This window comes from Gadus morhua, chromosome 19 (assembly GCF_902167405.1).
Source record: "Gadus morhua chromosome 19, gadMor3.0, whole genome shotgun sequence".
Lineage (NCBI taxonomy): Eukaryota > Metazoa > Chordata > Actinopteri > Gadiformes > Gadidae > Gadus > Gadus morhua.
This window is the reverse complement of record NC_044066.1, coordinates 6,490,347-6,502,964: the sequence shown is the minus strand read 5'-3', so window position 1 is coordinate 6,502,964 and position 12,618 is coordinate 6,490,347. Positions and strand designations below refer to the sequence as shown.

Sequence of the window (12,618 nt, the reverse complement as noted above, 5' to 3'; positions counted from 1 at the left end):
CATGGAGCCCTTCTCCTGTCAGCTCGCCTTACGGAAAAAAGGCGGTTGATACACGAACGGTTTACCTACATGCGAGAACATCAACAAGAAAGAAAATCATACCGGAAGTGCACGCAGTATTCACATTTAATATGTAAAGGTATGCACTTTTGTATTATTATTGTGGTGTTCGATGCATCTCGAACGCGGCATAACTCCTGCGTGTGCTCTTTGCCACCATCTAGAGGCCGCGGACTGACACGGAACTGTGCGTTCAGGCAGCAATTAAGGTTCCTTCTGGTTCTTCACAGAGATTGGAATTCAATACCTATTATGTTTAATACATTATAGCTTTTTATAGGTTTTTAACATTTACAGTGCCCTGTTTGTCCAAAAACTCTAGGTGGCAATAATGATCAAATGCCGAGAGCAAAATAATTAAACAACAATTGAACACTCCGAAGACTTATCTACAGAATGGTTTTCATACATGACAAATGTAGATTTTGTTTTGAGAAACCATGCTAATATAGAGAGTTTGACACAAGCTGTCCATAGAGGTGAAAATATCATTTATTATTCTACATTCAGATTAGACATTTTCATGAACAGGTCACTGGAAGGCACTGCGACTTAGACTATGCACGAAGGCTGATGCAAACATACTCTTAGTCACTTGCGGCTATTATTAGGCTGTTATTATTATCATCATGCCAGGGGGCGTCACTATCACCGATGGCTTTGTCGCCTTGAGTCTCCGGAGCCGGGAGAGGACCCGCCGGTTCTGGTGACCGGCATGGCCCACCTCACTGCTGCCAGGGCCGCTCTCTTGATCTCTACAAGTGGCCTGAAAATAATCATTCAGGGTCAAATGCGCCGTCTTTCTATGCAAACACGTAAAACCTTAACCAAATGAATGTACTGAATCCTTTGGGACTTGCATGTCATGTTTTTTTTGACAAGTTGACGGCATATGGACCAACATTCCCCGTGATATGTGATGCATTACTTCTGTTGTAGGGAGTTTAACGTGTAATATTTCTTCATTGCTTTTCTTATGTTCATAGTTTCCATGATTCTCAGGTAGATTGTACACCATATACCACTAATACATTAAGTGTACTTCCGCTAAACAGCTGAACACTTCTATGGGGAATGGATTCACTTATTGTGGTGTACGGTTGCCTTCCACACACTTAAAGACCAAAACTGTTGAATGTATAAACAAGTTAACAACCTAATCTTGCTTTGTTTATGAGTGTTGCAACTAACATCCCACAACCAGAACAATGCTATTGGCTGCCCATTGGCTGATGGACAATATATTACTGAGAAGTAATCGATGTAAACGTTGTATTAGCCAATATTGCAGTGTTGTGGCATCATCCCCATCTTAGTTTATTCTTTCACCTTCTTTCCTTTTTTAACTACTTAAGCACAGGCTGTGACTATCGAGACACAGTGTGTCAGTACGGGAATGTCAGTTGATGGCCATTATAAGGAGAAGAACGAAGCCACCCATATTAGAATGAAACCGTGGGAAGAGGAAGAAAGCTTCCCAAACAAACGTCTCAAACGGGTAACACATTTGTCTACATCCCTATCTGAGTGAACAGTGGTTTTCTCAAAGGGAAGACTTTTCAAACAATGAGGAGTTCTACTTAATGTATGGATTATCCCTATATGTGATCAGCTGTTAGCTTGTTACCCTTAGCAATGAAAAAACTATTTTTAAGCATTGGTTTCAAGTTCTTACATTCATTCATTCAACCGTTATATACTTCTCAGGAATGAGTCTAGGGGCAGACCCACATTTTTAATGATGCCAAGAATACATAAAGCAACAACAAACAACTAATTAACCACAAAAGACTATATAATTTAGACCTACTAGAAATAATCTGCATGCTCTTTTTTTGATCGTCACAGTTTGCTGTGACGATCAAGATGGATCCTTCGGAAGTATCAGTTCATCACAAACTGGAAAAAGAGGAGCAGCCAATAGCCGCTGAGATTAGAGTGGAACTGGGCAAGGAGGTAAGCTTTCCACACAAATATGTACTAAGTAACACTAGATGATGACGCATTTTCTCTACAATTTCTGGAACATGTAACTCAAGGATAAAATAATAATGAACTTCACCCACTATTGTATCTGCTCTGACTTTTGACACTTTTGATTTTGACTCCAATCATCTCGTGATTTTACTATGGCTAAAGACGGAAGAGGCAGAAGTTATATGGGAGAGCAATGAATCAGATGATCTGTCCCAGGTCAACTCAAAGGACAAGACGCTCTCAGCAGAAGGGCCGGATTCCATTTTAGACTGGTGAGTCATTTATTGGGTTATTTTACACAGGATGAATACATCTTTATGTCAGGGTTACACACCTGTATTTCTTTATTGGGGCCAAGATGGGGATGAGACTTAGACCATGAATACACCTATTTTCAATTGCATCAGATCCATATCCATGTATCACCTTTTGGTAATAAATCAATTTCAAATCAAATCAGATTCTGTGTTCGTCTCAAGCGACTCTGACCGTGATAGGGGACTGGCCCCCCTGTCACGGAGGAGTCCGGCGACGACTCGGACCGGGAGCCGACACGGCCCGGGCGCTCGCTGGCCCTCGGCACCAGCTCTTCTTCTTAGCACCCTCATCGCCGACACGAACGAGTACGCAGCCCGGAAGCAGGCGGCGTGGAAGCCCTGGAGGGACTTCAGCCTACAGCCGAAGCTGTACTCCTACCTGTCCCTGGTCATCCACACGGGGCTGGTGAAGGCCTACGACCCGCCCACCCACCCCTGAGGGCCGCAGCTCTACCGCCTCACGTTCCCCTCGGGGCGTCATGTCGCGCAGACGGTTCTAACGCCATCTCCCCCGCCCTGCATCTCAGCAGAGTGGACGCCGACGCCGAGAACGAGAGCAGGCGACGCACGACGGGGCTACGCCCCCCCTCGGCTAGATCAAGCCCCTCTACAGGACTGTGCCAGCGCCTGCAATTCCTTCTTCCAGCCCGGGCAGCACCTGGCCGTCGATCAGAGGATGGCGGTGTTAGGAAGCGGGAGGAGGAGCGCTCGGGGACCAGGCGTCATCGACCCTCGTACCATCGTACCCGCAGAGCACCAGCCCCAGCTCTTGTTTAACCTATTGGCCACTTAAAGTGCTTTACAATACTGCCCCACATTCACCATTCACGCACACACCGACGGCGGAGCCTGCCATGCAAGGCGACAGCCAGCTCGTCGGGAGCAGTTAGGCCTAGGTGCCTTGCTCAGGGACACTTCGACACTCAGCTAGGAGGAGCCGGGGATCGAACCAGCAACCTTCAGGTTACAAGTTACCTCCTAAGCTACTGCCGCCCCAAGTTAATATGTCCTACATCTTCCACGCTCTGAAGCAACGTTTGGTCTCCATTGAAACAGACGGAGGTTTGCCCTGTTGCTGAGTCTATGCTTTTTCCACTCTTATTTGGTGCACATAGCATGTAGGCAAGATAATGAGTATACGTTTCCTTTATATGTTATTGTAAATTTCTCCCATATCTGGCACTGAATTGACAGGTTTCAGAAGGAGCTGCAGTCATGAGATCTCAGGAAGAAGACCACACAGGCACACATCACTGCCACCTAGTGGTCAGGAAAAGACAGCATGGACATAAGAGGCCTGTGACGTTCCTCTCACAGACTCAATGCCATAGCTGTTAAACAATTGTATAGGTGCACAGATATTTATGATTTTTCTTTCTAAGTACATCGTTTTCGTTCAAAACAGTAAATTCTGCTTTCTGTCAAAAAGAATGCCTATGGTCAAAATTGTTTATTAAATAGCCTAGTTGTACAAGGTGTGTTTTTTTATGTAGCCGTTTATAATGGTTAATGAGCCTTTCTGGTAATAATTGCTCACACATATATCACTACTCGTATTGTCAAGCGAAAAAATAGGAAAACTGAAATGTAGTTGAACACTAATCTCATTGTTGGTCAAACAAGGCTTTCATCACATTTGTCTTGAGGGAAAACGCCCCATCAAACACCATGATGACGTAAGGGCTCGCTGAATGCTGAATAGCTGAGGTTTTGGATCTCGTAGCTCGAGGGTCCTGCTTTGGAGAACCCCTAACTCTGCCGCTGGCGCCTACATTCACATAAATAAATATGACGTCTGCGTCCACAAAGGGCACGTGGATGAGCCCAACTGAGTGGGAAACTTTCCTGAAGTGGGAGCCACTGTGTTTAGGCAAATGTAGAAATATGCGCTTCCCATCTTTCCTGAACCGAAAAAGTTGGGAAATTTGAACTTTTTCTCAAAGCCCAATAGACAATTTTTTTAAGTGGGTAGATTGCTATTTATTTGCGACTGTTGTGTCATTCACACCCCGCTCATTTGCTCATTTTTAAGTGGGTATATATAGGCTATAGATTGCTATTTATTTGCGACTGTTGTGTAATTCACACCCCGTATTGTATCCCCCAAAATCAATCTCAATATCAGCAGTGAATATAGCATTTATGTTGGAGATCTCAATTATCTATACTTGGTGTTTACGATTATAAAAATGTTAAATTGTAACCAATAATCAATAGATTTAAAAAAAAAAGGATAAGGATGATTGGAAAAGGCAATCGCTGTTATCGACGTGCGTGGATTGGATAGTGACGTAGGGGGCCCACCCTAACAACCCAGGCCCCCTCCTCTCCCCAGCCAGCCACTTCTTACATTGGTAAACAAACTGCGTTACAACCCGAACCATTTCTTTATCCGACAACATCGTCACCATCTCTTGCGTAACACCTAGCCCGTCTAATGCGTCCAATCGATTTGTAAGATAATTTTACAACGTGGTATGATCGCCTATCATTCACAGCGATAGGGGCGGGGCATGTTGAGTTACGAGCCGAGGAAAATAACAGAACAGGACCAGCGCGCGGAGAGAAGACCACAGAGGAACCGTTAATCAGTTCATCGGCTGAAGACACGCTATGGCCGGAGACGCGAGGGAATCCACCGAGATGAAGGAACAGAGGAGACGGGAACGACAGTCGGGTATGTGGATGAACGACAGAGCGAATAAAGCCGATGTAAACAATCAGGTTAATGGTGCGCATGAAGCTAATCAGCCTACAGGACCAGTACGATACCGATGTCACTTCAGTTCAAGGCTCGTCAGGATGCACACTGTGTGCTCACTGTTAGCCTTCTGCCGTTGTCCTTATGGTCTGGAGGACTGGGAGGCCTTCGTTTGATAGTACTTCGACGTTAAAACTGGTTTCAAGACTGTCTTTAGATTCAGATGAGGTGATCATGAGTGCGCTTCGATCTGATTAATGGCGTCACTGGCATGCCAAAGACAAACCCCTTATAACAGTGATGATAAAAGAGGACCCATTGATTGATTAGAAACGAATGATATTGATTCGTTGTGCTTGCAATATGTACAGCTTTGTATCAACTTTTAAATCGACTTGTTTTTCTTTAAAATACTCTTACCTAGTGTGTGTTCAATAGCTTGACACCTGCGCAGCCCTTCACCATATCCCCTTATTTGTCTGCACATAACACGTGTGATTTTTATTGGTAACACTTTATATTAAGGGTACATTCATTAACAATTGGTCAGAATTAGTGAATGCAGTAATAAGCATTAAGTAAGAGTTAACTAATAGTCTAATAATCGTTTACTAGGTGTTAACTAAAGGTGAATTAATTTATACATTATCTATTATGGTTAGGGTTACCCTTACTCTCACTATAACTTAAACCTAACCCCCGAATGTTAGATAAAAATGCTTATAACTGCACTAACTAACGTTCATTAATGTACATCATTGATTGTTTTATTGTACATAAAGTGTAACCATTTTATTGATTGTGTTCATCTATTTCCTCAGCGTTAGACAACCACGACGGTTCCTTTGGAGTATGTGGCTGGGTCCTGGTTCTGTTCTCTCTCCTGCTGACCATAATCACTCTCCCCGTGTCCATTTGGATGTGCATCAAGGTCAGGCCAAAGCAACCCTCTATTCCCTCTACTTACACTACACCCATACACGTTATGTCCATTATCAGGCATTGACTTGGTGGGCTCCACAAATCTGTGGAGTGGTCAGTGTTCATCTAAATTCTCTATAGCAGGGGGGGGGGGGGGGGGTCCATGATTTTGTATTGACCAAGTGTTGGTCTGAGAACTGGATGACTACATGGATGATTAAAGTCATTCTATTTAAGTTACCAACCGCCATTGTAAAATATGACAAAAAGTTGGTGATTACCACAAACAGCAGATGGGTTCGTTAACGGATAGTGAAACAGCATGATGCACTTTGTGGTCCTTACAGATCGTGAAGGAATACGAACGAGCCATCATCTTCCGCCTGGGCCGTATCCTGCGAGGCGGCGCTAAAGGCCCAGGTGGGTCCTCTGATTATCATGGTGTGACATGCACCAATGTCAATTCAATGTACTTCACATGATGGGTTTACAGCCTCAGCCGTCACCGGCCACCCTACAGGGCCAGCTCTGACTCTGCTCTTTTTCCCACATTGATTACAGTCATGTATGTAAGATGATGCTAATCCTACCTTTAACCCTTGGTTCATTTCTCCCAATATCATCAGTTTTTCTGTCAGTCTATTTTTGAAGAGGTTGCATGGGGAGGACAGGACACCACTCGGTCTGATTCACTGCAACACAAACCTCCAACAGGTCACCAAGATGCGAATGACAGATTAACATCATCATCTGATCTCCAATACAACATACATTAGTGGGGATACCCTGGATCGTAACAGCTTTGCTCTCACTCCCACCGGGAGAGACATTGGACATTTCACATGTAATAATACACTGATTACTTCAACCAGCAACACTGATCCTCCTCATACTGGCCCAGGTACAGTGTACCTGCGGTAGAGCCAGAGAGAACAATGCTAGCTAATGCACCCCATGGACCAGGCCAGACAATCCCATGTTCCAGGTATTGTGGTCTTTATCACATTTCCTGTGGAACCGCCTTAAACTCTAAGGCACAATACTCCATTTGCTTCCTTTGCATGCCAAATAGATTCTGTTAGTGCCTGGAGTGTAGTCATTGGTGGGGCTAGAGCTTCATTTATACTTCTGTATAGTAGCTATGTGTAGCTTTCTGTTTGCGGCATAGCCAACAGTGGCAGCCGAAGTTGCTTTTGTGCACCACTCCCTAATGGTGCTGCATTTTCATTAGCTGTGAGTGGCTTTGTATCAGCAGACAGAGAGCATTATCCCGGAGCTCTGTGCAGACTCAAGATGAGGACGGGATGCTTGGTTGCTCTGCGTTTTCTCTTGCTGTGTAAAATCACCCACATGCCTCGTGACCCCTCCCGTTTTCCTCTCTAATGCCATTTAATAGAATGGTAGACGGCCCAGCCCTTCCTTTGATGACATCTGTTGCCATGCCGCCTCTATTGTCAATACGTGATGTTTTGTAGTTGTTCATGCAGAGGTGAACGTTCTCGTTGCCCTGAATACGTGTAGTAATGCTAGTGTCCCCATTCTGGGACTGTATGTAGGCAGGTGTGTATCCATGCGACCATCTTGATCGTTGGCCCATCGATCGGCTGTCTGAGGGCAATTCAGTTCCCCTATTGGTCAGTTTAAGTCCCATTGCAGTTTAGGCCCGGGAGGCATCTCCCAGAATTCTTAGGGGTATTTCCTGAACAGATGCCCAGCCCCACCCCCACTGGATTCCCAGAGTTCCTCAGGAGCCTTTGCCAAATTTAAGTCTAGTGTTTGGTGTCTATTTCTACCCTGGTTTATGAAACTCATGCCCACACACACACCCACACACACAAACAAACAGACAGACAGAGATGTTTGGTTCTGAAGCTTCACGTTGTGCCAGCACAGGTTCTACTGAGCTGTGTGAAAACCACACGCATGGTAGTTTGATGTCTGACTCGGCTACAGGGAGTTTTTATTGTGTTCCCTGTTAAAGCAACGCTGTGAAGAATGTAGGCAAAAAAGCCTGGCTGTGGTTGTGAGCGGATGTTCCCAGTGTGGCTCCAGACTAGATGAACAGCGATTGTGAGGGTAATGCAGAAAAGGAGCATTTGTCGGAGGGCTGAAACAAAAGGTCAATCAATGGAGAGCAAGAAATATTTTTATCTTGAGATTAAACATCTTTATGAGACCACAGTGACAGGAAGTCCAAAACCAAACCAAACATAATGTAATTATTTAGTTAAACGTTTGTGTGTGTGCGTGCGTGAGTGCGTGCGTGCTTGCATGTCTTGCTTCTGACCCACACTGCTGCTGTCCTTCCTCCCCAGGGCTCTTCTTCATCCTGCCCTGCACTGACAGCCTCATCAACGTGGACATGCGCACCATCACCTTCGACATCCCCCCGCAGGAGGTCAGCATGCAGGGACACACACACACACACACACACACACACACACACACACACACACAAATGCATCTTTACACTCAAACATAAATCTATAAATCTATACAGAGCACACACGTGCGGAAATACGCGGCCTGCACTTCATCACACAAACACACACACACACACACACACACACACACACACACACACACACACACACACACACACATCTTCACTCTCAGCCTGCACTTCATCACACATAAACACACGCACAGACACAAACCATACACACACACTGCTGCAGTAAACACACAGTACCTCAGCCTCATCATAGACGTGTCCTTGTTCTGTGGTTAGGTGCTAACCAAGGACTCTGTGACGGTGAGCGTGGACGGCGTGGTGTACTACCGCGTGCAGAACGCCACCCTGGCCGTGGCCAACATCACCAACGCCGATGCGGCCACGCGCCTGCTGGCCCAGACCACCCTGAGGAACGTCCTGGGGACCAAGAACCTGGCGGAGATCCTGTCGGACCGCGAGGAGATCGCCCACAGCATGCAGGTGGGCCTCCGGGAATTTTAGTTTTATAAATTAGGTTACTATATTTTGTCATGCAAGAAGGGTTGCAAAAAAAGTAAATTACCACTATTGCAACATTACATCATTGTTAACAATGTTGTTTTGAATAATTGTACTTTATTTAATTGCACTTAAAAGAACATCCAATTCCAAAGAAAATGGGTGTATCAACTGTGGATGTTGTACTTTCAATGACAGGCTGATCTGTTAAGTATACAAAAGGAAGCCAGGGGTGTACACATCCAACCAGCAGAACAAGAACACTGTCAGTTTGAATAACTATTTGTTATTATGACGGTATGTGTCGGTAGGTTGGCCCTCACATGCATGGACTAACCAAGTGTGTGTTTGTGTGTGTGTTTGTGTGTATCAGTGCACACTGGACGATGCTACCGACGACTGGGGCATCAAGGTGGAGCGGGTGGAGATCAAGGATGTCAAGCTGCCACAACAGCTGCAGAGAGCCATGGCTGCTGAGGCAGAGGCCAGCAGGGAGGCCCGCGCCAAGGTGGGCTCGTCCTCTCCGCCCCTCACTCACTCATCCGTTGTTTGTCCATTCATTCATTCACTCATTCACACGTCAGTCAGACAAATGATGCTTCTATCCAAAGCCACTTACAGTGAATTCAGATGTGTGTCATTCAGGAGAAGGGAGGAGTTAGGGGGCATCTTGCTCTAGGATGCATACAGTTATGGCTGTGGACATTGGGAATCGAACCCAGTACCTTTCAGCTGGGAGTCGAGCACCCCTAACAGCTAGCTGCCTATCCTGCCCCCATTCATTAGCGTATAGACTTTTGTAGTGACTAAGCTTCTATGGAAAGCGACGCAGGGTGAATTCAGTTCCGTGTGATCAATGGTAAGGTAGGGGCTACAGCATCTTGCTCTGGGATGTGCAGATCTTCAGAAATTGAGGATTGGACACAGAACCTCTCAGCTGGAGTCAAACACCCTCGCCCACATCGCAACCCTCTCCAGACACGGCATGAAATGGTGTATGAATGTATGAATATATAAATATATGTAGAGGTGGCAGGTGCGTCTATCCTATAAATAGAGAAATATCCAGGGCTTTAGTGTGAGACGTCATTGTACAGCAAATTGTGTGTGAAAAAGATTGCATTTGCTGGAAGAAACAATGATTATTATGGAATTGTATTACGGTTTGAGCGATTCCCGCCGTAAACGTAAATGAGATGAACAATGATATATATGTGTGTGTGTGTGTGTGTGTGTGTGTCCAGGTGATCGCGGCGGAGGGGGAGATGAACGCGTCGCGGGCCCTGAAGGAGGCGTCCCTGGTGATCGCCGAGTCCCCGTCGGGCCTGCAGCTGCGCTACCTGCAGACGCTCAACACCATCGCCGCCGAGAAGAACTCCACCATCATCTTCCCCCTGCCCATGGACATGATGCAGGCCTTCATGAAGAGATGAGGAGGAGGAGGGCAGCATACAGCTACACACACATACACACACTGATGCGCTAACAAACATACACACGCTGACACACAAATACACACACACACACACACACACGCATGTACTGACATCCATACACATGCTGACATACACAAAGATGCTGACAGAGATATACATACTTTTCGTGTACTCTTCTATGACATATTCTCTCTCTCTTCCATTCTCTTCTCTTTGTTACAAGAGATCGAAGACTTATTTCTACTTAATTTGCAGGCTGAGGGAATTTATTGCCCAGGCATAAGTTGATGCTATTTTTAAAGGGAAACGTACCCCTGTAGCAACTCTGGTGCTACTACTACTTTAATCGGGAATGAAGAAATCAGCGGTTGTAGTGAGTCTTTATGATGGAGGTGGAGGGGGACAGAGAGCGTCCGATCTCCACGGCCAATGCGTACAGTACAGTACACGTTTATACGCTGAATTTAGAAATAGCCCTGCGATCGTCCTCTATGATCGCACGGACCAGGACCCGACCTCACTGTCCGAGAGTGAGCACAACATATGTCAGCATTTCTGTCCCGCTTCCTCATCATGCTCCCTTCCAACGGCTGCCTCTGTTCCCCTTGATTATGCCGCCCCGCCCCGCTGTCTCTAGCCAACTCCAGGCCACACCACCCTGTCTGTGGCTGACATCAAGCCACGGCCCTCTCGTAACACAACCGCCATCCGATGTTGTGATGATCGTCACAACCCAATCGCCTATTTGCAAAACGAGACACGTTGCGAGATCAGATGTCACCTGAGACTTTCCACGCTGAGCTGAGTAAAATAATTATCATACGCAGTATCACATTAATATTTTAGCAATCACTTATGCCGTTTGTTAACGCTGCAACCAAAATATCGACATTATATTATATTAAACCTATTCCTTTAATATATGATAATACTTGAGTCATATTGCCCACCAGGAACCCAAAAGACAGCAGATTTTACATCTATTCCGCAACAACGATATGGAAGTAAAAGGGTAGGCGGCCGACTATGCAGCTGTGAAAACTCATGGTCCTCTGCCTGAAGCTTCATCCATTCATCTAGTGTCTAGTCCGTTTGTTTACCACAGGGGCCGCGGGCCCCAATCGACGCCGCAAACACACACTAAACTGACACACAGCTCTTTACAGGATTCACCGTGGAAGACACACACACACCATCGTACACGTGCACATCCTCATGGCTCCTACTATTACATTGTCTAGTGCCAGTCATGTTACATTTTAACCACTGCCATTTTGTAAAGTATTGGGCTAACTGCTCCTCTTCCTCAAGCTGTTTGAACACTAATATCTTTAATGTATTTACATGAACATGTATTTCTTGTGTTACGTGCGTTTGAACTAAAACCTCTTATATCTGCTTAAAGCCTTAATCGCCACAGATTCACTTTACAACCTCGTATTACAGATACTATGCATTTCCACCTTCAACTGATTTTCATTGAGATTTGAAATCCATATATAACACAAGTTGAATATTTTCAGATTTGTGCATATATATTAAGACACATAATACCTACCGTGCAAAAAAACTCAGTTGGATTAAGCTTTGGACATGTTTTCTTTTTCATGTTGTATTGTTGTAGATTACCAAATTTGAATGTGATAGAAGCCCTAACTTGTATGTTTACACTGCAAATAACCAAAGGTCAATTTTAGTCTAGCTATTTACCATGGTTTGCTCAATAGCATGTCACGGTTCTCAACATGTTTTTGCCAAGTTTCTGTCCCAATGCTTAACCTGTTACACTACTAAGCAGGCGGCTCGTCTCTTTATAGAGAATCTGAAGCCTAGCCAGGTTAAGTCGAGTTTAGATACACATCACACTACAGAGCTTGTGTGCCTTAAGGAGGACCGATGTCTCAGTGTGGGCCAGCTAGTCAGGTCCTGCTTATTCCTACAGAGGTACATAGTATTGCATATCGTTACGTCTATTCATGTCCGTCTGTCATACGAGATTTTGATTCACTAATGACGAGAAGATCGTCCCGATTGACTCACTTCAAAATAGTGGAAGCCAAGGGTATTGTAGTCAATGAGTTTAAGTTTACGATTGCATGCTAGTTTTAGATTATTTTAAATATGTACACGCTCACTATATGTTGAGTCATCCTGTTGTATTGGATCATACTAATAAAACATATAAGAACAACTCTGTGTGTTCTGTTCTGACATGGTTGTGACTCAAAATGAAACCAGTGTAAATAGTAAACG

The 12,618-nt window shown here is 45.0% G+C and overlaps 1 protein-coding gene across 1 annotated transcript; it reads left to right on the top strand.

Annotated features, from left to right (window-relative positions):
* The first annotated feature begins 4,680 nt into the window (after positions 1-4,680).
* On the top strand, positions 4,681-12,556 carry stom (stomatin). The gene is made up of 7 exons (XM_030341386.1): positions 4,681-5,031; positions 5,877-5,986; positions 6,324-6,396; positions 8,292-8,374; positions 8,708-8,911; positions 9,303-9,437; positions 10,174-12,556. The coding sequence occupies exons 1-7, from the start codon at positions 4,968-4,970 to the stop codon at positions 10,360-10,362; spliced, it is 858 nt and encodes a 285-aa protein (XP_030197246.1). The 5' UTR covers positions 4,681-4,967; the 3' UTR covers positions 10,363-12,556.
* The last annotated feature ends 62 nt before the right edge of the window (positions 12,557-12,618 follow it).

Bases quoted from the DNA above. Each gene is read 5' to 3' on its own strand.
- stom (XM_030341386.1), top strand. From the start codon at position 4,968: ATGGCCGGAGACGCGAGGGAATCCACCGAGATGAAGGAACAGAGGAGA. The intron at 5,987-6,323 runs GTCAGGCCAAAG...TGGTCCTTACAG, and splicing joins CCATTTGGATGTGCATCAAG to ATCGTGAAGGAATACGAACG. The intron at 8,912-9,302 runs GTGGGCCTCCGG...TGTGTGTATCAG, and splicing joins AGATCGCCCACAGCATGCAG to TGCACACTGGACGATGCTAC.